The sequence below is a fragment of the Geotrypetes seraphini genome, chromosome 4 (genome assembly GCF_902459505.1).
Source record: "Geotrypetes seraphini chromosome 4, aGeoSer1.1, whole genome shotgun sequence".
NCBI classification, from domain to species: domain Eukaryota; kingdom Metazoa; phylum Chordata; class Amphibia; order Gymnophiona; family Dermophiidae; genus Geotrypetes; species Geotrypetes seraphini.
In genome coordinates, this window is record NC_047087.1 from 260,102,333 (window position 1) to 260,127,414 (window position 25,082).

The 25,082-nt window shown below is 41.1% G+C and overlaps 1 protein-coding gene across 3 annotated transcripts in view; it reads right to left on the minus strand.

Moving 5' to 3' along the window:
- Positions 1-25,082, minus strand: part of CEP55 (centrosomal protein 55) — an 80,392-nt gene that overhangs the window by 16,801 nt on the left and 38,509 nt on the right. For all 3 annotated transcript variants that reach the window (XM_033943866.1, XM_033943865.1, XM_033943867.1), the window contains 2 exons: positions 16,074-16,224; positions 11,660-11,976 (listed from right to left, as the gene is read on the minus strand). In XM_033943866.1, coding sequence (XP_033799757.1) covers positions 11,660-11,976; positions 16,074-16,224 — 468 coding nt within the window. The remainder of the gene's footprint in view (positions 1-11,659; positions 11,977-16,073; positions 16,225-25,082) is intronic.

Sequence of the window (25,082 nt, forward strand, 5' to 3'; positions counted from 1 at the left end):
ATCAATGGGGAGTAGCCACCCTGTGCTTAGAGAATCACACTAAGAACTGGGAAAGGTAAGGTTCAAATTCTTGTTGGCACTCCTTTTTGACCGTAATGCTCCTTTAATTCAGGTACAGACTAAATCTTCTGAGATAGGGATACACTTACTGTATCTAAATACGAAGGCCGTTCAAAAAGTATCAGACCTTTATTCATAAAAAATACTTGTATTCAGATACAACAATCTTATACTAATCTCCTTCAAAGTAGTCCTCTTGGGCTGCCACACACTTCCTCCAACGGTTCTGCCACTGTCGGAAGCAGCGCTGGAATGCCTCTTTTGAGACTGCTCGCAACAGGTCCATCGCATTTTGCATGATGTCTTCTCTTGACTGAAATCTGGTCCTTTTCAGGGGCATTTTCAGCATGGGAAAAAGTCAGAAGTCACACGGAGCCACGTTGGGAGAATCACAGGTGTGCTGTGTTTGGCCAGGAAACCCATATCAAATGTGAAGAATGGGCAGGTGCATTATTGTGATGGAGCTGCCAATTTCTCGCTATTCACAGGTCCGGCTATTTGCGTCTCACAGCATTACGAAGGCAACACAGATCCTCTTGGTCGTACCCCTTGGTGATGGTTGTGCCGTGTGGTGTGTACTCGTGATGAACTATGCCACTGGAATCAAAGAAGACGGTCAGCATGACTTTGACATTGCTGTGGACCTGCCTTGCTTTTTTTGGCCTCGGGGATGTTGAATGCTTTCATTGTGATGACATCAACTTGGTTTCTGGGTCGTACCCATAAACCCAGGACATCTCAGTGATCACTATGCTGAGGAAGTTGGGATCACTGTTCACAGTCTCCAGCATGCCCTGTGCGATCTCTAAACGGAGTTGCTTCTGCTCAATTGTTAGCAGCTTTGGCATGAACTTTGCTGAAATTCTCCTGAAGCCCAAATCCTCAGTCAAAATGGAACGGATCCAATGCTGATACTCGCCTCGTCTGCAAGTTCTCTGATTGTGATTTGATGATCCTGCATCATCAGGGTCCTCACTTGGTCAATGACAATCTCATTTCTGGATGTTGAGGGCCTACCAGAACATGCTTCACTCTCCACTGATGTGCGGCCATCTCTGAAGTGGTTGGTACCACTCCTTTATCTGTGTGGTTCCCATTGCTTCATCCCCGAAGGCCTGTTGAATCTTGCGGATCATTTCCACTTGGGAAATCACCAAGCTTTACACAAAATTTAATGCAGCAGTGTTGCTCAACTTTTTCTGTCATTTTGTCAAAAAACAAAAATCTGACGGCGCTCACTTACACTTCCTCGCTCATTGGTGATCTGCCGGCGACTGACAGCTTCTGTAGGTGGGAAAAAATTCAAACATGTGCATTCGGGTCGCCTACATACATGCACCAAACCATACTTCCCTAGCTTTATTTGTTTACGCAAGAAAAATTAAGGTCTGATACTTTTTGAACAGCCCTCGTATGTTATGTTCTGACCTACCAATGAAAAACTGTGAACCAAATCCAAATAATGAAGAACTGACAGCATAAAGTCTCTTGCAAACAATTCACTGTGGTAAGAGTGGTTAACATAGCTGGTTTAAAAAAAAGGTTTGGAGGAAAAGTCCATAATCTGCTACCGAGACAGACTTGGGGGAAGCCACTGCTTGCCCTGGATTGGTAGAACAAAATAAAGTCACCGCACTCATCAATACACTCAGTAAACTTATTTTTTGTTTAGAACTCTGCTCAGAGACATGAAGGCTGATTACTCGGCCTCACCTACCAATCATTGCAGTTTTCAGAAAAATTTTTAATTTGAAGTTCCTATCAGTGGCGTACCAAGAGGGGGGCGGGGGGGGGGCGGTGCGACCCGGGTGCCAGCCCTAAGGGGGTGTTCCCGGCCTTGCCGTTCAGTCCCCCGCCACCCCCGAAGGAACGCTCGCCCCACTGACCTTCCTGCACCACCTGTGAAGCAGCCCGCAGCAGGATCGCGAAATCAGCGTCAGCGATCCCTGCGCTGCTTCCTGCGCCGCGATCCCGCCCCTCCTCTGACGTCAGAGGAGGGGCGGGACCGTGGCGCAAGAAGCAGCGCAGGGATCGCTGACGCTGACTTCGCGATCCTGCTGCGGCTGCTTCATAGGTGGTGCGGGGAGGCCAGGGGGGCGAGCGGTCCTTCGGGGTGGGTCGGGGCATCAGGCCTTCAGGGTGGGGCGGGCGGACAGGCAAGCAGGCTTTCAAGGGGGAGGGGGTGATAGGCAGGCAGGCAGGCAGGCCTTCAAGGGGGGACAGGCCTTCGGGGGGGGTGCAGACCTTCAAGGGGTGCAGGCCTTCAAGGGGGGCAGGCAGGCCTTCAGGGGGGGTGCAGGCCTTCGGGGGGGGGTGTAGGCCTTTGGGGGGGGTGCAGGCCTTCAAGGAGGGGAACAGGCCTTCAAGGGGGGAAAGGCAGGCAGTCCTACAAGGGGGGGACAAGCCTACAAGGGGGTGGGGCAGGCCTTCAAGGGGGGGTGCAGGCCTTCAAGGGGGAGACAGGCCTTCAAGGGGGGGGAAGGCAGGCAGGCAGGCCTTAAAGGGGGGACAGGCCTACAAGGGGGGGGGACAGGCCTTCGGGGGGGGTGCAGACCTTCAAGGGAGTGCAGGCCTTTGGGGGGTGCAGGCCTTCAAGGGGGTGCAGGCCTTCAAGGGGGTGCAGGCCTTCAAGGGGGGGAAAGGCAGGCAGGCAGGCCTTCAAGGGGGGGACAGGCCTTCGGGGGGGGGGGTGCAGACCTTCAAGGGAGTGCAGGCCTTTGAGGGGGGTGCAGGCCTTCAAGGGGGTGCAGGCCTTCAAGGGGGGACAGGCCTTCAAGGGGGGGAAAGGCAGGCAGGCCTTCAAGGGGGGACAGGCCTACAAGGGGGCGGAGAAGCTACAAGGGGGTGGGACAGGCCTTCAAGTGGGGGACAGGCCTTCGGGGGGGTGCAGGCCTTCGGGGGGTGCAGACCTTCAAGGGGGGGACAGGCAGGCAGGCCTTCAAGGGGGGGACAGGCCTTCAAGGGGGGTGCAGGCCTTCAAGGGGGGACAGGCAGACCTTTAAGGGGGGACAGGCCTTTGGGGGGGACCATGATTTAGAAGTACACGGAGGGAAGGGGGTGTTCAAAGAGACGTGCATATGCCAAACTTTGGTGGGGGGAAGAAATAATGGGTCTGAAAATAGAGGAGAGGGAGAGAGATGATGGACCATGGGATTTAGGGAGGGAAGGAACAGAAAGGGAGAGAAATTGGACACAAGGGATTGTGTGGAGGAGGGATAGAGATACTGGATAGGAGGGTAATTAGGAAAAGAAAAGGAGAGATGGTGGACTCTGGGATGGTGGGGAAGGAGGGAGAGATGCCGGATGAAAGGGTATTTAAGAAAAGGTGGATCTGTGGAGGGAGATGAAAAAAAGGAAAGATACCAGACTTCCTGGGAAGGGAAGGGAAATGGAAAGGGAGGACAGAGTTGGCAGATGGATGGTTAGCATGCAGAAAGAAGGAGACCCTGGCAAGCAAGTTATCAGAAGAAAACCAGAGCCTTGGACCAACAAGATTTGAAATATAACCAGACAACAAAAGGTAGAAAAATTAATTTTATTTTCTGTTTTGTGATTATAATATGTCAGATTTGAAATGTGTATCCTGACAGAGCTGGTGTTGTACTGCAAACGTGAGCTAGGATTTAACAGAGAGAGGAAAAGTCCTTTTTGTTTCTTTATTTTATTTACACCACAGCGCCAGTGTGGTTAGGAGAAGCCAAAGGGGGTGAAAAAGCTATAAAACCCACCAGGAGTTTTGAAAAAAATCACCCAACTGGGCAGGAAAATCGAATTGAAAAACCAATTCAATAGGGCTGAATCGAATCAAAATTTTTTTTCCTGTATCTGGCAGCATTAGTTTGCGCTACTGTCTTAGACTTTAGGACCTGGGATTGGGGAGAGATGGCATCCTCAGTACTTTATAATGCAAGTGAAACGAGGATTTGGTCAGACTTTTGAAGGGTCTGCAGAAAAAAAATATTGTATAGGCCGGGGACATGAGACAGCAGGAAATGGGAACTTTTCTTCCTTCTATTTTTGTGAATGGAAAGGCTGAGGATGTCAGAGAGTTCAGTTAAAATATGTGCTTTATAAGAAAATATAATAATGTGTTTTATAAAGTTTATAGCATAGCTGGCCTACCCAGTGAGGTGTTCCTAGTGGTGATGGTGGCAGCGTGTCAATGTGTTGAGAGGAAGAGGTGGTCTGGGAAATTCTGCTGAGCAAACTCCGGGCCCATTTCCACCCCCCAGTTAATCCACTCCACTCAACTGGTTCACACACTGAGTGGGTCTTTGGGTGTTGTTTTGGGATCTCTTCCAGTGGTTTATCTCCTTCTGGTCCAAGGAAGGAAACTTTGTTATCCTTAGCATTGACCTACAGAATATGTTTGTAACAGCGCTGCTTGTGTGGCATTAGGCTATGTAGTGATCGAAAGAAAAAAACAGACCTTTGCACATTTTTGCACTATATGGTGGGTGTATGAGGAGATTCACATTTCCTGCACAGCTAAGTCCATGTGAAGTTACCTTGTGCTGTATTTGACATCTAGCAAGGTCTCTGTTTGAAAGGAAAGATCTAAACTTAAAAATGAAGTGGCCAGAAGTTATGGTAAAAGCAGATAGTGTAGCTGGTTTTAAGAAAGATTTGGACAAATTCCTGGAGGAAAAGTCCATAATCTGTTATTAAGACATGGGGGAAGTGTCTGCTTGCCCTGGATCGGTAGCATGGAATGTTGCTACTCTTTGGGTTTTGACCAGGTATTAGTGTCCTGGATTGCTACCATGAGAATGGGCTACTGGGCATGATGGACCATTGGTCTGACCCAGTTAGGCTATTCTTATGTTATGTTCTCATCTGTTGGGGCCTTTGTTTTCACTTCTTATTTTAATGCATTTTTTTTCTGGGAACTTATCAGTGTTTTTTATAATGGAAACAAAAATGGAAGAGAATTAATGTGTGTGGGATGAGAGGGTAACTAATTTCTTCAGCTAAATAATTCAATCCACTTCAAACAGACATAGGAGAACTCACGCACCATTCACACACCCTCCAACCAAAAACGTCAAAAGAAAAAAACTGTTCGACAACCTCCTAGCCATTCGAGCTGCAACACTCGACCCCCAACCCTACAACCAATTGACATCGACCACATACTGCAAAACCTTCAAAAATAAATAAAAACCCTTCTATTCAAAAAACACATAAAACCGAACTAACACAATCAGAACTGTCCCAAGCATCACCTGCAACTACTCCATATGTACTTCTGATGTCATGACAATTCAGACATAATTTATGTTATGTTATGTTTGGAATATAAGAAAATTTTCACTGCCTGTTTTTATTCTGACCATTTATTCTGTTTCATGGTCATTACAAAAAATATTTTTTTACATAGTGGGGGGTGTCAAAAAATGATGGGCCCCGGGTGCCACATACCCTAGGTACGCCACTGGTTCCTATTAATAATGCGCTAGCCAGAAAGCCTTCAAATTAAAAATTTTTCTGAACACTGCAATGATTGGTAGGTGAGGCCGAGTAATCAGCCTTCATGTCTCTGAGCAGAGTTCTAAACAAAAAATAAGTTTACTGAGTGTATTGATGAGTGCGGTGACTTTATTTTGTTCTATTAATCTTTTTAGTCACTCAACAGTAACCTTGATTTGAAAGAGTTACCCCTGTATATCTTTTTTGACTTGCCCTGGATCGGTAGCATGGAATGTTGCTACTATTTGGGTTTTTGCCAGGTACTTGTGGCCTGTATTAGCCACCAAGAAGACACAATACAGGGATAGATGGACCACTGCTCTGACCCAGTAAGCTATTCATTTGTTCTTAATTGTGAAAAGTCCATCAGCCCTATTCATTTTAGGTTATTAAATGTTCAGACACACCACAGAATAAAGAAGAGTTTCCTGACTAAACACAATCATAAGAATAATCTTTTCTGTAATACTGTAGTAGGTAGGAGAAATGAACAGAGAATATGTAACCACTAAGATTTATTTAGTACAAATATTTATGTAATAAACTGGAAAACCTAAAATCATTATCATCCAGAGATGGAGTAATGGAGTGTTTTGAAAAATCTATTTGGTGCAATAGAATGGAAAGAGATGCTTGATTGCTCAATGTGGTATATTTAGCACATTTATATCCACTATGTGCTCCACCGACTTCACCCTTTCATTGAAGAACAAGCTGCTCTATCCCCTGTCCAGTCCGGCTTCCGAAAAGGCCACAGCACAGAGTCAGTACTCCTTGATATCATTGATGACAGCTGGGCAATACTCGACAAAGGCAGTGATGCCCTACTAGTCCTACTTGACCTCAGCGCTGCCTTTGACACAGTCGACCACCACCTCCTCACATCCAGACTCTATGACCTCAGAATCAAGGACACAGCCCTCCAATGGATCACCTCCTTCCTCCATCAAAGGACCCAGACTGTCCTACTAGGAACACACAAATCTCGCCCCAAGCCTATCAAATATGGTGTTCCTCAAGGCGCCCTTCTATCCCCCCTCCTATTCAACCTCTACATCAGGCCTGTCATTGATATAGCGCAGAAATATAGCATTAAAATCCACTCTTATGCAGATGACATCCAGCTGCTCCTCCCACTAGGCGAGAACCGATCGTCCCAAATTACTAACCTCCAACATTGCTTCTCTGATATGAAAACTTGGATGTCAAACAACAAACTTCAACTAAACGCCTCTAAAACAGAACTCTTATGGATCAGGAAAAAAAGCACCAAATTCACACGTCCTACCCTAGCATGGGACTCCGCTCTACTAATGGCAACAGATCAGGTACGCAGCCTAGGAGTAACCTTAGATGGACACCTATCCCTATCTGCCCACATATCCCAAGTAATCTCCACCTCCTTCTACTACCTCCGCCAACTGAAAAGGATCAAACCCTACATCTCCACACCTGACCTCGCCCAACTCCTCTACGCATATGTCCTCTCCAGAATGGATTACTGTAACTCCCTATTTAATGGACTAACCAAAAATAATCTCAAACACCTCCAACGTGTCCAAAATGCAGCTATCCGCCTCCTACACAACCTCAACTACCATGATCCCGTCTCCCCAGCACTCCGCGCTGAACACTGGCTCCCAATTAGCCAGCGCTGTGCTTTCAAGGCCCTAGCAGTAGCCCACAAGAGAGTTTATGCCACCACCCCCTCCTACATAAAATCCAAGCTTCCCATCTACACCCCCACTCGCACCCTCCGCTCAAAATCGGAAATACGCCTATGCATTCCCCCTGGAAGGTCCCTCCTCTCAGAAACTGCCTGCAAACGATCCTACAGCCACTTCATCCCACATCTCTGGAATAAACTCCCCCCCCCAACTCAGGCAACAGAACTCTTTATTGACATTCCGTAAAATGGTAAAGACCCTCCTCTTCAACTAAAGATCTCCCTCAGTCTATACCCCCCCTTAAACCCCACCTCTCTCTTCTCTCCCCTATTTAACTTCTCCCTAAATTTCAGTATAGTCCTCTCTTAGTCTGTACTCTGATAAATTGTCTGTACTCTGAAAAATTGTTTGTACTCTGATAAATACTGCACAATCTTGTATGTCCAAGCATCTAAACCTATTGTACATCTTATTTGTCTAATTACTTCTACTGTGTATGTTTACTTGTAGACTGTTCTGAGCTACTGGGAGAACGGATATAAATCTAAATAAATAAATAAATAAATAAATATGCAAAAAAATGAAAGAAAACAGAATAATTTTTCTTTACAGGAAAACCAAAGAGCAACGATGGCTGAAAGGAAATATAATAAATAGGCTATAAAAATCATGACCTATAAAACAGTGATAGAGGTAGAAAAATACTGACAAGATCCAGGCTGCATCACTTCTCAGGCAGAGGTGTTCCACATATATCATAGGACAGGGATTAGAAAAAGAGCAAATGCAGAATGCTATGCATATTTAGGAATACATCACTCAAAAGGAAAATTTGTTTGCTATGAAGTTTTTAGTATGTGCTAAACCAGTAAATATATATAGCACTACTGGATTACAGAGGTGATAAGTGTTCAGGTACAGTATGTCCCTTTCCTGTTTTAAGTTTTTTATTAATTTTTCATATAACAACAAGTGTACAATCTAAATTCATACAAATTCATTAAGTATACACTTGACATTCTTTCATACCTTACTGTAAATATAACATTTCATTATATACTCTTTTACTATAATTTTTAAACAGCATATAATACTTAATAAGTAATAAGTATGTCAACTATTACTCAATTATAACCCCCCTCCCTCCCCTTACTTTGGGAAATGCATACAATAAAACAAAATATAATGTTAAATTATTTATATTTTATGATGAATAAAATAAACCCACCCACCACCCCCCTTATCACATATCTTATTATGGGAAAATTATATCATTCATTGCAAAAGTCTGTTAATGGTCCCCAAATCTTCTTAAACTTATCTATATACCCTTTTTGTGTTGCAATTGTACGCTCCATTTTATATATATGGCATACTGAATTCCACCAAAAGTTATAATTTAATCTATCATAGTTTTTCCAATTGTGTGTTATTTGTTGAACTGCTACTCCAGTTAATATAATTAAAAGTTTGTTGTTATTTGAAGAAATTTGACTCTTTGCTCTCATTGCTGTGCCAAATAAAATCGTATCATATGTCAAGGCTACTGGATTCTCAAACATCCTATTTATTTGAGGCCAAATTGATTTCCAAAATAATAATATGAATGGACAATAAAATAAAAGATGATCTAATGTCCCCGCCTCAAAATGACAGTGCCAGCATCTATTAGACTTAGAGCTATCAAGTTTTTGTAAACGAACAAGGGTCCAAAAAGCTCTATGTAAAAGAAAAAACCATGTTTGTCTCATAGATGCTGAGACTGTACATCTTAACCTCCAAGACCACAGTCGTGGCCATTGAGATGCAGTAATCTGATGCTTAATCTCAATGCTCCAAATGTCTCTAAGACCATGTTTTGGTTTTTTATTTACAAATCCAGATATTAATTTATACCACATTGCGGCCTGGTGACCCATAGAATCTATCTGAAAACATAAGAATTCCAGGCTATGATAATTATTAAGATTTTTCCAATCAGGGAACCAGTATGTCCCTTTCCTAAAGAGCTTAACAAACTAAGTAGTCACCTGGAGCAATGAGTGATGTGTAGGGCCATTTTTGATATGTTTAAATCAGAGTTTAGATGTTTTTGGAAATGCATCCAAAAATCAAGTAACGACCATTTTCAAACAGCAAAACATCTATTATTATTTTTTCAAAAATGACCATGTATCTTTTTTGACCATTTTTGGGGAACCCCCCTCCCCCACATACACATCTAAAAGAAAAATGCACAAAGCAACACATTGGTATGTATGAAGAGCCAGCATTTTTAGTAGATTGGCTGCACAGACATCCCAGCAGAGCAGATACACATAACCCCCCTGATAATAATGTATGGTGAGTCCCCCAAAACCCACTGGACCCAATTGTACATCACTCCAATAGCCTTTATGCCTGCAGGTATCATCTATATATAGATACACAGTAGGATACGGGTGATTTTTGAGGGCTCACACTTCCCACCATAAGTGGGATATAGACCTAGCTCCTCTGCAGTTCACTGCACTGACCACTAGGCTACTCCGGGAATCTGCTTGCTGCTCTACTAGGACTGGTCATATAACATGTGAAGCTGTCATACAAGCAGGTATGTACTTTTTCATGCACATCTATTGGGGGGTGGGTGGCGAGTCAGTGATCACAGGGGGAGTGGGGGTTTCATCTGATCAGTTTGGCCACCTTTTTGGATTTCCAAATTGTGCCCTGGACATATTTTTAAATGTTTGATTATGGCAGAAAAACCATCTAGATCAGGGGTGCCCACACTTTTTGGGCTTGTGAGCTACTTTTAAAATGACCAAGTCAAAATGATCTACCAACAATAAAAATGCTAAACATATATATATTTATTTATTTTTATATTTTTATATATATATATATATATATATATATATATATACACACCAAGTGTACTTTGTATTTATGTTCAAATATTTTTTTATTATACAGCCTCCCTCCCCCAAAGGCCTGACCCCCCTTGAAGGTCTGCACATTCCCCCTCAAAGGTTGACTCCCCCCTGAAGGCCTGCACTACCCCTTGAAGGACTGCACTCCCCCCCCCCCCCCCAAGGCCTACCCTCCCCACATCCATTTATCTAATTCCAGCAGGGAGCAGTCTGCAGAGAGGATCGCTGGTACTTTAGCGATCCTTGCAGGTTGCCATAGGCCTCAGGAGCTGTCTTCCCTCTGCCCCAAGCCTGTCTCTGACTTAGAGGAGGGGCAGGACCACGGCAGAGGGAAGACAGCTCCTGAGGCCTATGGCAACCTGTAAGAATTGCTAAAGTACCACCTGCCACCGGCCGTCTCCCATTCGTCCCCTTTGGAGATCCCCACAGGAATAAGGAAGTTAAATTAATAGAATACTTAGGCACAGAAAAACAAAGAAATACTTCCAAGAACTGCCCCATAAGAACTGCCTGTCACAATGCTCATTAGTGGAACTGAATAAAAGACAAGTACAATGGATTTAGAAAGGGTCCGATCCGCCCGGGTGCACGGCTTGGAGGGGTGCACAGCCGGCCAGGTCCGGGTCATCCTGCCTTTCTTTTCCCCCGGTCCGCGCTCGGGGCTTGCGCCTGCCTGGTCCCGCGCCGACACTCGAATGGTGCCGTCAACTCCCGCGAGTCTCGCGATAACCAACAGCACCATTTGGGCGGCGGGTGCGAGCCCCGTGCGCAGACCGATGGAAAGGAAGGGCAGGAGGACCCGGACGGCTGTGCATCCCTCCAAGCCGTGCACCCGGGGCGGGGGCGGACCGCCCCACCTCGGTACGCCACTGATTGGGAGGCCGATTTTGGGGGTTTTTAAATTGTATATCGGGCAGCATTAGGCCTCGCTCTTACCTCAATCATTACAGGCGCTTCTATTTCTTGTGATGCACTGAGCTCCGTCCCCCACTGACCTTCACCCCGCCCTTCCAGCACTCTGATTGGCCAGCGTTCTTTAAGAGGCGGGCCAGTCAGGAGGGGAAAAAAAGAGAAGGGAAGAAGGGAACCTGCTGTGCGATCGACTGGGGTCGCCTGAGCGATCGACGCGTTGGGCACCCCTGATCTAGATCATAAGCCAGTCCTAGTCCCACCCACACCACACCTCTTTAACACGCCCTTGGCACACTGCATGAGATGGATTTGCATGCACTGCCTCCTTGAGATGCAAACCTATCTCATCATATTTATCGTGGATATCCTGAAAACCTGACCTGCCTGTGGCTCTCGAGGACCGGAATTGCCTACGCCTGATCTAGAGTGACGATAGGTTTCAAAAATACTGAATTGGGAGGGCTTGAGGAGAAAATGTCCATCTGCCCCTTTTGGGAAGTTTTTCTCTTTTGAAAATGAGCTCCAAAGTGACTTGCCCATCATCACAAGTAGTGACAGAAGCAGGATTTGAATCTGTGCTTCCATAGTTCCTTAAATACACTTGTACAAAAATTTTTGGGTAACAAATCCAAGATCTACCTGACAAGAAAGATCTGAAGCTCGCTTCTTTTCTTCTTGCAGTTGCTCCCTTGATATTTCAAGCTCCATCTTCAGCTTTTGCACTTTATCTATTAGATGTTTCCTCTCTTCTTCTCTGTGCTGCTTGCTGCTATCCCTGTGTGATTGTAATTGAATGTTTAGATCCATTACTTCCTTTTTCTTCTCCTCATACCTCTTTATCCATTCTGTGAGCTCAGAATCCAGCTGGGCTGCATTTTTTCTTTCTGCTTCCAAATCTTGTTTTGCAATCATTAAAAGCTTATCATAGTATTTTTGTTTCTCTTCTTCCGATCGACCTGTTATGAGAGAGAAAAGGTGAAACAGAAAACAGACATTCATAGCTCAGCAAATATACTTCACAAAATCTTTGCTAATAGCTTATCTCAGCATCCAGCAAGCACATATCTTGAGTATGGATAAACCTGAAATCCAGAAAGGATGGAGGTACTCCTAAAATACCTAATGAAACAGTCAATGTTACAGTACCACTCCTTTGCTATGACCTAACCCCACACTTCAAAAAAAACAACAAACTCTAGGTTGCCATCCCTCAGGCAGCAAGAGATTCCCTGATAATCCTCACTATCCCTCCGAATGCTCGTCTGGGTGTATGCATGGCCACTAATCCTGCTCTTCACAGCTTTCGTGCAGGGATATCCCATAGCAGCTACAAAAGCCAATAAACCTCATATTTCTAGGTATAAGACTCCAGCAGTGGTACAATCCCACCTTCATGTCCTGGTTTGTGACACACAACTAAAGACATCACCACACTCTTACACTGCTTCTCTCTTCTTCTCTTATTAAGCAAGACAAGAGTAGTGGAACATGTAGGAAAGTGAGTACAGCAGGGTATGCATATACAATGATACACATCCTTGCTGTACAGACAGATAGAAACAAATCCCAAAAAGACAGAGGTGCAACAGTTCTGTTAGGATATTCCAAAGCAGAGCAAGAAGATTCAGGACCACACAATTGGAACATTCAGCAATAGTAAAGGTATTCTTCTACCAAGATGGCGGCCAGTTAAGTCACCTGGTGTGCCATCTCCCTTCCTTGTTTCTATTTGATTTGATTTTTTTCTAAGTTCCCCCTACATCTTTACTTTATTTTTCATCATCTTTTAATTTGTCCTTCGTTTTTGATCTGATTTGAATTTTTGGCCCTTCAGTTCATGTTCATTTATTTAATATTATTTAAATCCATAAATGGTGACAGCCCAGCCTACTTGAACAACCGCCTAATCCAAACTACCTCAACCAGACACAGGAGAACTCAGACACCATTCACATACCCTCCAATCAGAGACATCAAATGGGAAAAAAACTGTATGATGGCCTTCTAGCCACACAGGCAGCAAAACTAGACCACCAACTCTCCAATCTACTAATCGCGACCCCAGTCTACAAAACTTTCAGAAAAGAAATAAAAACCCTGCTATTCAAGAAATCCATGAAGATTAACACACATCGTATGAAACATTTCAATCCTCTGAAGCAACCCGCTCTACTCTGTAACACCTCTGGACATGTCCAGAAATCCTCTTCTGTAATCCGCCTTGAACCGCAAGGTAATGGAGGAATAAAAATCACTAATGTAATGCAATTTTATTCATCTAATTCTCTTCATATCGGGCTAACGGCCTTAACGACCTTGATGGCAGTAAACATTCTTCTCACCTTTGAAGTAGAGTGAGGAGTTTGCCGAGGTGATAAGGAGATGGAGGTTTGCCCGCCGAGATGAAAGCAAAACTTCAGATTGTAGGGGTTGTCCTGTGAGGACGTCTTGCGTGCTGTGGGGGCGCAGCCTTCCTAAGTTGCTGCGGTGATTAGGGAGGACGATTGGCCGTTGACTGTGGATGATGGGCTGGGGACAGGAGTTACAGCGGATCGCTGACCTGCTCCTGCCTCCAGGATATTCTTCTTTCTTGTTGGACTTTAACTTTGGAGATCCGCTGCTCCTGTTTTGACCGGGTGGGGCTCTGCTGGCAGAAAAGTCTCGGTGGTGCCATTTGGAGTGTGCCTGCCCCCGTCATCAGAAGCCAGTTGCTGGGGCCTTTGTGGCCGGACATCGGGGGGACCTCCTATAAGCTGTTTGGTCCTCCAGCCCTCCTCGGCATACCTTCAGCTGTTGGGACCATCCTGCCTCTTCTGCCTCGCCTTCGATGGAGCTGATGTTTGCTCTGGTTGTCCACTGCCTTTGATTGCTTTGCTACTTACAATCTTCAGCTGTTGGCTCCCTCCTGCGATGAGGATCCTGAGATCTTCTTTGGCCTATGATGGATTGACTCAGCCATCGCGTCCTGCTGTTGCCTTACACTGAATTGAATCCAATTGGACCTTATTTCACTTTTATTTTATCTATTTTTAAATCTCTCTTAAATTTACTTTATTTTTAAAGTAATTTTTGTTTTCACCTGTAATGAATACTTAAGATGTATATCTTGTACTTATCTCTATCTTCCTTTCCTATCTGAATATGTTCAAGGAAGTTTCCTATTTGAATATGTTCTATGGAGTTCCTTTCTGTATTCAATTGTTACACTGTAAACCGCTTAGGTCAGTAAAATGCAGGAGCTGTATATCAAATTCTTAATAAACAAACATAGGCAGATAAAGGACTCAGTTATGACAGCAGAGATGTTCCTACTGTTGCTGTATAAGATATAGTGTGAGCTAGTTTGAGGTCCAAAGGAATTCATCCACAGGGAATAAATGATGTCATAAGATAAGGAGACCATACATACATATACTGTATATAGGGTGGGTGCAATAGGTGTTTTAGCACACCCAGTAAGGAGTCAATTCTCAGTGTATCCAGGAATGAGTAACTTGTGCTAATTCAGCATCTCCAATCATTTTGCGAAGTTGACATAAACACACATGTACATAGCGTCAGTTGACCAGGTAGCTGGAAGAAATATGAACACTCATTTTTCCTTCATAATAGCTGTTTGATTTTAAAATTTCAATATGCCTTAAGCCAATGGTACAAAATACAGCAAAACAGAACCCATGACTATGGATAAAGAGCATAATATATCAATACTTGTGATTTTGTCAGGGATTTCTTTGTAAGCCAAGTAGTTAGATCTCATTATCATTCAGGACATGTTGCAAAGAGACTGGGACTACACTCAAGACTGATGAGAATTTATCTTGAAACACCCAGTCCAGAGTTATTTGCTCAGTATGGCAACATCCATCTGTGGTTGGTAAAAATGAGCAGCTTGCTTGAATAGAGACTCCATAGAAACAAATAAGCCTCTATGAAGCTTATGTCTACAAAAAAGCATTTCCCCCTTGCATAAAAGATACCATCTAGAATTTTATTCTCCTACAGTCTGTCAGCATAAGTGGAATTAGATGATGAAAAGGACTCATATTTAAAGATGTTAGCTACCTCTATAGTATGTGGGAGAATGGGTCTACACATTAAGGTTTAAGTACAAAATCAGAAATGTACTGTCAATCGCTATAGAAAATTTTTACATATGCTCAAAACACACCTATAAACAGCACAGCTACAGTCTTCAAAGTTTGATCTTCAGAAGCTTCAGAGGTGACTAGTTTCACACAAGCCACTCTGCCCGTGATTCACCTAAATTTTCATAACCTTTTTGTAAAACAATCTTTCAGAACATTCCATATCCAAAAAAGTACTTAGCTTAAGAAAGATGTGCCTCTTATTAGAGGCAATAGCTATCAGATAAATCATCTTAACAGTAAGATCTATCACTGGTGCCTCTTGCAAGGGCTTGTATGGGGCCTTGTAGAGCGCATGCAGCATAATATTAAGGTTCCAAGACGGGAATGGCCGTTGCACAGATGTAGCTCCCTTCAAAAATCTGGACTAGATATGATTTTGATCACGAATCTTCTTGCATAGGTTCATATACAAGAGAAACATCCTCAGCCCAACCAACAAAGCAGGTGCAGTCTCCACTGAGGGCTACACACTTAGTCCAGTGAATTTCCACTTTTTTCGTTCCATCAGAAAAATACGGAGTGAAAAAAGTGGAAAAATCGCTGGACAAAAGGCTCCTTTTACAAAGCCGCACTAGCAGCTTTAGCGTGCATGACCTTTTAATCACACGCTAACCCCTGCGCTGGCCGAAAAACTACCGCCTCCTCAAGAGGAGGCAGTAGCGGCTAGCGCGGCCGGCAGTTTAGCATGCACTATTACGCGCGTTAAACCGCTAGCGCAGCTTTGTAAAAGGAGCCCTAAGTGTATAGCCCTTGATGGAGACTGCCCTAACTTTGTTGGTTGGGCTGAGAACTTTTCAGCAGCCCCTCATAAAACAAAGTTCATAAATGAATAGTATCTAAATTTCAATGACAATTTTCATATTCTGTTTTAGTTTTATGTAAATTCCTTTCAACTAAAATACCTCCCGAGTTGGCCTTCTTCAATTGCTCTTGGTGGGTTTGCTTAGTATTTCGTGACTCCTGCTCAAATTCAAAGATTCTCGCCATCAGCCCCTTGACAAAGACTTCACGCTGCTGATCATAGACTAGCCACTGCTGGTTTTTCTCCAGAGCCTTCATAAGAGAAGAAATGCATTATTTTTACCACCAGATGCCAATTAAGAGAAGAATGGACTAATGTAGGTGAGGGCTGCACACTGTTGCAGACACAATTGCAGCTCCCTTCTGACACAAGGAAATATTTTTCTAAATTATTTTAAAATGACCCGTGTTTGCACACATTCACACCTAAAAAAACATAACCATTTATCTTAGGTATTTAACTATTCTTAGCTAAGCTATTTTCTTTTTAATTCTTTATTCACTTTTTCATCTTACATCAAGTGTATAAATAATAAAACATTTGAAATTGAATACATCGCTTGAATTTCTTTCTATTATAACATTCAATACATAAAGATACTCCTGGAAGGATTGTAGTAAACTTAATTTCACCTTTTAGTGGAACTCATTATGTCATATGTTCAAAATGGAAAGATCAATAGCTATATAAAATGGAAACTATAAGACCTTTTCTAAAATATGGGGGCCACTGACATCTTTTTGCAATGATTAAACACCAGTTATTTGATTGAAATATACACCATGAATAATAGAGAGGGGGAAGGGTGCTTATTTATTGTGTTTACTATTAATAATAAAGGGAAGGGAGGGTGGGTTATGGGTTTATATATATACAATTGTTGTTTTTCTTGATAGATTTACAAGTGATGTTTTCAAAAATATGTATGATATTAATTTGTACACTTGTTGAAAGATTAAAAATGAATATGTATTTTTTTTTATATAAATCTTTAAAGTTACTCCCTTCCCTCCCATCCATCCCTTAAATAATACAATCAAATATATCATATAAATATAAGTATTCTTTTCTACTGATCTAAACATTTAATAAAATATATAACCACCCTCCCTCAAGTTTAAAAATGTCATATGCCACTTATCAGTAAGAACATCAGAACAGTTTACAATTTTAAGTAATAACTAAAAATAAGCAAAAAGTACAAGAAAGAAAAGATTATATTTTTTAACAGTAAGCATTAAAAGGTAAGGTATACTGCTGCTAGTACCAGACCTGCCACCTCCTCCAACAATGCATTCAAGACTTTGTAAATTAATGCATCTTCAGTCCACTTTTAAATTTTGAAAAGGCAGATTATTCCATAAAGTAGGCCCATTACACCGTTTCTTATGAAGTCCATCTTTATGTGACAGATAAGCACTACCAAACATCTCTCCATTCTAGCCACTATATAGCAGGTATAAATGTGGTTGTGTACATTTGGTAAGATACATATTCCTTAAATGCAGGCATATATAACATTTATGCCACATATGTATTTATACATCTCTATCGTATCACCTATCTATCTCTTGCCTTTCTTCCAAAGTATACATATTGAGATCTTTGTCTGTGCCCATACACTTTATGACAAAGCATTACTGTTTTAGTAGCAATCCTCTGGACATACTTTCCAATCCCAACCCAGTCTCTCCCTTTTGTAGGCAGTACATATAAATGCCATGATGTATTTAAGCACATTATCACCTTATAAAATCACGAATAAATATGTGCGACATATGAAAGATTTACCCAAAAGTACCAGAAGCCATCATTTGATTCTCCAAGCTAGAAGAAATCAAATTACTAATAGGCTTCCTCTGTTAATGGGGAGGTTTCTTAAGTCTCTGTTCCTAAGGTGATGTAATGGAGAATAGGCTATCCTGTTCTATGGAAAATTTTGGATTTTTGATTGGGATCCTTTGCTAGTGCTAGCCAAGAGCCCTGGTTCAGGGTCTTACCCTGGCTAGTGCTGTCTGAGCCCTGGTTCAGAGCTGCTGGGGAGCAGCAAAGAACTGCTGCTCAGCATAATCAGCTAAGCATTAAGAGAAGGACCCTGGGGTCATCTTAGCCTAAACAGAGAAAGTGGAGAGGAGTACAGGACCAACTGTGAATAGCCACTGAAGTAGTAGAGGTCTGAAAGGAAACAGCTAAATGTTCCTGAAGCAACCCAGCTGCATGAGATTTCTTTATCTCCTCTGGATCCCAAGAGCCCTCCATGTCCAGCGACTATCAGGGCCACTGGTGGAGACAACATCCACACCCGGAAGTAATGCAGAAGAGCCTCCCAGCGTGGGTACTGTGTCAGCACCAGTAACACTGAGGAACAAGGGCAAGGAAATAAAGGTTTCTACTACTACCACAGAGATATCTTTGATCAACATATGGCAAGCCCTTCAGCGACTGGAATCTACAGTCTCTAAATCGGTGTAGGAGGTAACAATAATTGCAAATAAAGTAGATAAAGAAACTTGAACGGAAAATTACAATAGATGGTTAAATCTCCATTTGCTGAATTTCCCCAAAACTCCAAGGCTAAGGCCTATTGACCTCTAATGGAAAACTTAAAGATTCCTTTGGACTCTATTCTCCGATAAATAAAATTATTTACCTACAAAATAAGGCCCTCAAGGAGTTGGGGAAAAGGAAAATAGAGGAAATATAAATTGATCTTGACAATATATCCGAGATTTTGGAACAAAATTCCTGAGAGAGCAACGTTGCTTGTATCGTTTGTTTTTGAACAAGACATGAATATGGTTTCAAGACTTTACTTTAGAAGTTCTCATCTTCCTTTTGAAGGTCAAAAATTTTGGTTTACCAAGATGTTGCAAAGACTGTAAATGTTACAGGAAAGGAGAAAAATGTTTCTATCTTTAAGACAAGAGACTATTAAAATAGGAGTGACTTTTTTGTTAGCTTATCCATGTAAGTGCCTGGTTCGCTATGCGGGATCTAAATATGTTTTTTATTCCCCAGAACAAGTGAAGGACTTCCTTGATTTGAAGAAAGTTATACAATATTAATTTTGAGATTAGAAAATACAAAAGGGGTCACATTATGCCTTTTCCTTAAGATTTGACCTTAAACTCATTATTACTTTTGTCCACTCCCTACTAATTGAGGTCTAAGGAAGAGTAAAAATTATTGTCTTTTTGATTATAATTTCCCGTATAATATTGTTGGTCTCTGGGTTTCTTGTAACAAGAGATTGTCTTGTGAAGTTATTTTGAAATGCATAATAATTTTTTTTTCTAAAATCTTTATTCATTTTTCATCTTATAACAAGTGCACAATATTACATCATAATAAATTTATACACATCACTTGAATTTCTTTCTATTATCTTAAATACATAAATTTATTCCCTCCCTCCCACCCACCCTTCCCACAAATATTATAATCATACATTTCATAGAAATGTTACATTCTTATCTAATGATTAAACCTTAAATAGAACTTTATACCACCCCCACTCCTCCCCAATATTATAAATGTACTTTTAATGGAAAATGGCGTCTATTCATTGCAATAAGTTGTTAATGGCCCCCAGATCTTTTTAAAATTATTATAATTTCCTTTTTGTATGGCAATTATTCTTTCCATTTTGTAAATGTGGCACAATGAGTTCCACCAGAAAGTATAGTTAAGTCTACTATAATTTCTCCAATTCCTGGTGATATGTTGTATGGCGACTCCTGTCATAATCAATAAAAGTTTATTATTACTTTTTTAAAAAGTACAAACATCATGCTTGTGGCTCTTTAGTACAAAGGAGAAGAACACAATTCTGGAATCATGGCAACCAGAAAGCTGAAGGAATGCACAAATAGAGGTGTGAACCTTTGAGATTTAAATTTATTGTGGTTAAGTTAAATATCAAGGAAGTCTCATAAAAATATGGAACATCTACCATCTGCTAATGCCTCTAACTTCTGATCTTGCAAAAAAATTAACAAAGCCACTTTCAAAAACAGATGTACTTGTAAATATTTGAAGCACAGAGAATACTTACAAAATGGACTTTCGTGTCACTTTTAAGCATTCGCTGGTCTATGGCATTAACATGCCATTCTTGTACAGTTATGGATTGCTACTAAAATACATTCCAAGCTGAGATACGATCACTGCTTGTGTATGCATTTCCATGTATACAGAATGAAATATACCTTGAATATTGCCAAGCTAAGATGATAAATATGAAGAGCTTCGGGGTCCTTTTACTAAGGTGCGCTAGCCGATTTAGCGTGTCCATTATATTCTATGGATGCATTAGCGTTAAGTGCGTGCTAAATTGGCTAGCGTACCTTAGTAAAAGAGGGGGTTAGTGTTGGATCATGCTTTATTAAGTCATGCCAAGGAAATTCCTACATCATTCACATAAGAAACAGCAACAACTCTTGACGAATAAAGAATGCTGCAGCCATTTCAGCTCTTCATTTGAATCAAAGGTCATTTTATAACTTTCTAATGCACGGGAGGAAGTACAGTTGGCATGATCTCATCATCCTAATAATCCTCAAAAAATCTTGTGAAACACACTAAATACTTACACAATTGGCTAAAACACAAGGCAAAATATCCAAACTGGATGTAATGGAGAAATACTTTAAGGATCTCAAGCGCTCACAGCTAAAAGCCTGATATGTTTTTCAAGCTAATAACCATAGGGTGAGCTATCATCGGTCCTGTAAGTTCTCCTATTTTCTCAATTTTTTTATCAAAACACTCTTTTTTTCTTATTATTTTAAATATTTTAGATGTGTGATTGCTTCATAAAAATACTTTGCAAATCTTTTTTTTTGATTCATATACTGGCCCTCATTTAATAAACAATACTCTCCCGTTCAAAAATATAGATTACGAAGTACTTAGCTTCATGACAAGCTAAGTCATGAAGTCATGAAGCTAAGTACTCCATAATCTATATTTTTGAACGGGAGAGTATTGTTTATTAAATGAGGGCCAGTATATGAATCAAAAAAAAGATTTGCAAAGTATTTTTATGAAGCAATCACACATCTAAAATATTTAAAATAATAAAAAAGAAAAAAAGAGTGTTTTGATAAAAAAAATTGAGAAAATAGGAGAATTTACAGGACCGATGATAGCTCACCCTATGGTTATTAGCTTGAAAAACATATCAGGCTTTTAGCTGTGAGCGATTGAGATCCTTAAAGTATTTCTCTATTACATCCAGTTTGGATATTTTGCCTTGTGTTTTAGCCAATTGTGTAAGTAAATGATCTCATCATCTACATCATGAGTGCAAAAAAGTGGTTAGTTTGGTTCTTATTTGAATGCATATTTAAATACCACATATACCAGGAACAAAATGATGGCTTACAAATTTAAAATATGAACACTGCCATGTGCACAGCAATCTTTCTGTTGAATTAGAAGATAATACCAAAAGAATAGTGACAAGACCTTGGAATCCCTCCCTCCCATCAAGAGCAGCAAAATCATACATTAGAAACAAAATGGTCCCAATACCAAATCCTTTATTACCAGCTCAAGCCTAAAAGGGTTGAGTGGAAAGCAACAGAGGATACTGATAAATAGGGATCACTCTGAGGAAAGGGATGTAACCAGTGGTGTGCTGCATGGTTCAGTTCTTGGCTTCATTCTTTTAAAGATTTTTGTTAAGTGATATTGCTGAAGGGATGTCTGATAAGGTTTGCCTCTTTGCAGATGATACCATGAGAAAGCAGAGCTTGAAGAATGGTCCAGAATTTGGCAAAGATTTAATGCTAAGAAATACAGGGTCATGCATTTAGGTTGCAAAAACCCAAGGATATAGTACAATTTAGGAGGTGAAGAACTTCTGTGAACAAGAGAAGAGCATGACTTGGGTATGATAATAAGCAAGTACTTCTGTACTTGAGAGAAAAGTGAGACTTAGGGGGGTGATTATACTGTATGTGATTATCTTAAGGTGGCCAACAGGTGGAAAAAGTGACAATGAAAGCTAGAAGGATGCTTGGGTAGATAGGGAGAGCAATGGCCAGTAGGACAAAAGGAGGTAATGATGCTCCTGCATATGACTCTGGTGAGACCGCATTTAGAATACCATGTACAATTCTGGACATAAGAACATAACAATTGCCGCTGCTGGGTCAGACCAGTGGTCCATTGCGCTCAGCAGTCCACTCACGCGGCGGCCCCCAGGTCAAAGACCAGTGCCCTAACCGAGACCATACCTTGAAAAAGAAACAAGATGGAGTTGGTCCAGAGGACTGCTACTAAAACAGTAATGCTTTGTCATAAAGTGTATGGGCACAGACAAAGATCTCAATATGTATACTTTGGAAGAAAGGCAAGAGATAGATAGGTGATACGATAGAGATGTATAAATACATATGTGGCATAAATGCATGAAAGGAATCTCTTTCAGTTAAAAGGAAACTCTGGAATGAGGGTGAAAGGGAATAGACTAAAAAGTAACCTCACCTTTTTCACAGAAATGGTGGTGAATTCGTGGAATAGCCCCCTGGTGGAAACAAAAACTATTTGAATTCAAGAAAGCTTGGGACACGTACATTGGATCTCTAAGGGAGAGGAAGGGATAGTAGATGGCATGGATAGGCAGACTAGATTGGTTTTTAACTGCCTTCATTTATCTATTTCTATGTTCTTGGTTAAATAAACCTGAATTCTCTGCTGCTGGTTGCTAGAATTAGTATAGCTGCGCGCTGGGGGGTGGGGGGAGATTTGCTCCATAATGAGGGCTATTTTATGACCACTTAATTTTCTTTGCCTTTAAAATGTTTTGATTTCTTGATTACTCTTGCAATTTTATCATTTAAAAAAAAGAAAATAATTTGTTTCAGAAAGCTTACAAACAGCAATTACAGAAAAGTGGTTCAAGTTTGCTTTTAAACAAGTGTCAGTGTTCCATAATCTCAGCCCAGACTGGCTTGCAAATATCAAATTAAGAAAATCAATGACTAACCAAGCAAAAATGTCCTTGCCCACCTAATGGAGGTGTGCCTTTCATGGAACACAAGAGAGGCAGAAGATCTCCAATGCAAACATAGAAGATGAGAGCCGATAAAAGGCCATATGGCCCATTCACATCACCTGCTCTATTCTTCCCCCTAAGAGATCCCACATGCCTGTCCAAAAAGTCAGGCCACTACTAGAACTAACCAAACAAGTTTCCCCCTTTTGCTGTCCATAGCCAGCTGCTTCAGGGGATAATTGCAAAAACAACCAACGTGCATAAATGTTCAGGCTAAAAAGCTGGAATAAATGGCCCCCCGTCACGTCCTACTGGTGCTGAAATCATTTCTGGAGTGACATAAATTTAAAAAAAAAAAAAAAAAAACACAACACATGATACTCTAACATCCCTCCCCCCCAGCCACAAAGTATTTAGAATTTAGATCCACTACTGATCCCTTTGATAAAGTTGTCTTTTAGGGCTCCTTTTAAAATAACACACTAACGGTTTTAGAGCGCGCGCTAGTTTTGAGCAGGTGGTAGTTTTTCGGGTAGTGCGACTATAGTGTGCACCTGTGTAAAAAGAGCCCTTAATGTTACCTCGCCGCTGTGTTAAAGCTATATGTTCCAAAACAGCACATTTAAACTACAAAAAAAGAAATTTTTCTCCGAGCAATGATGGGTAAGGGGATCCATTTCTCATCGATTCTTACTATTATAATGATGGTCAAATAATCTTGTTTTCAATTGTCTAGAAGTATGGCCAATATAGCAAAGCTTTCAAGGACAATACAATAAATGGACAACATTAGTAGAAGTACCACCTAGTAGAAACTATGCTTCAAAGGGATTTTTCACCTTATTCCCTTCCAACATTATGTCACATTGTCCACAACAGTGATGCCCTGGACTAGTAGTTTCTCTAACTGTCCATATATCAGATGAACATAAAAACATTTTCACGTTCCCATTCCTTGAAAAAGATAAAATGCAATCAAAAAGTTCTGAAAACATTGATGAGGTTGCACCAGCTTCCAATAATGTTTGATACTATTACCTAGTTGATATGATAGTGGAGAAAATTTCATAACACACTGAATCATTTATTTGGTTTCTTCACTTGATAATTTAAGTACAGCAACAAGATAACCATGTTCTTCAATTCTCTTTGTGAGGATCTTAGCCTGATCCAAAAATTCTTCTGTAGATTCACAAATTCGTTGATAACAAAAAAATTGTGACACTGGAAGGCTATTCTTTAAAGCAGTAGGATGCAAACTGGAATAGTGAAGCAAAGAATTCCAGTCAGTCTTTTTAGTATACTGTACTGTATACTGGAGTAACAAAACTGTCCAGTTTTCCATGCAATTTTAATATTCAAAAAGGATCTCCCATCAACAAGTCATTTCAAATTGAATAGTAAGATGACAGTCATTTAAATATTGTAACTCAAATGGTAGCACAGATTTCACCACCATTAGAATACCCTTATGCACTAGAAACTTATCACCAGTTTCAAGGATCCTCAGCGGCACCACTTGGAGCTCAATACCATTTCATTGCTCCAAGCTTTACGTGTCTACTCATCATCGGGTCCAATTATATTATTTGATATTCAGTCATATTCTTAACTCTTGCATTTTTAGAATTTTTCATTTTAGTTTAAACTTAAATAGTATTTAAAAGCTGTTACTTAGCTTTTTCATGTGGTCTCTGGCAAAGGGATTGTCATACCGACATGTTTCGTTGTGAAAGCTTTATCAAGGATAACCCCCAAATAATAAACCGCCAGCACTTAGTGGACTTATGTGCTGGCAGTTTATTATTTGGGGGTTATCCTTGATAAAGCTTTCACAGCGAAACATGTCGGTATGACAATCTCTTTGCCAGAGACCACATGAAAAAGCTAAGTAACAGCTTTTAAATACTATTTAAGTTTAAACTAAAATGAAAAATTCTAAAAATGCAAGAGTTAAGAATATGACTGAATATCAAATAATATAATTGGACCCGATGACGAGTAGACACGTAAAGCTTGGAGCAATGAAATGGTATTGAGCTCCAAGTGGTGCCGCTGAGGATCCTTGAAACTGGTGATAAGTTTCTAGTGCATAAGGGTATTCTA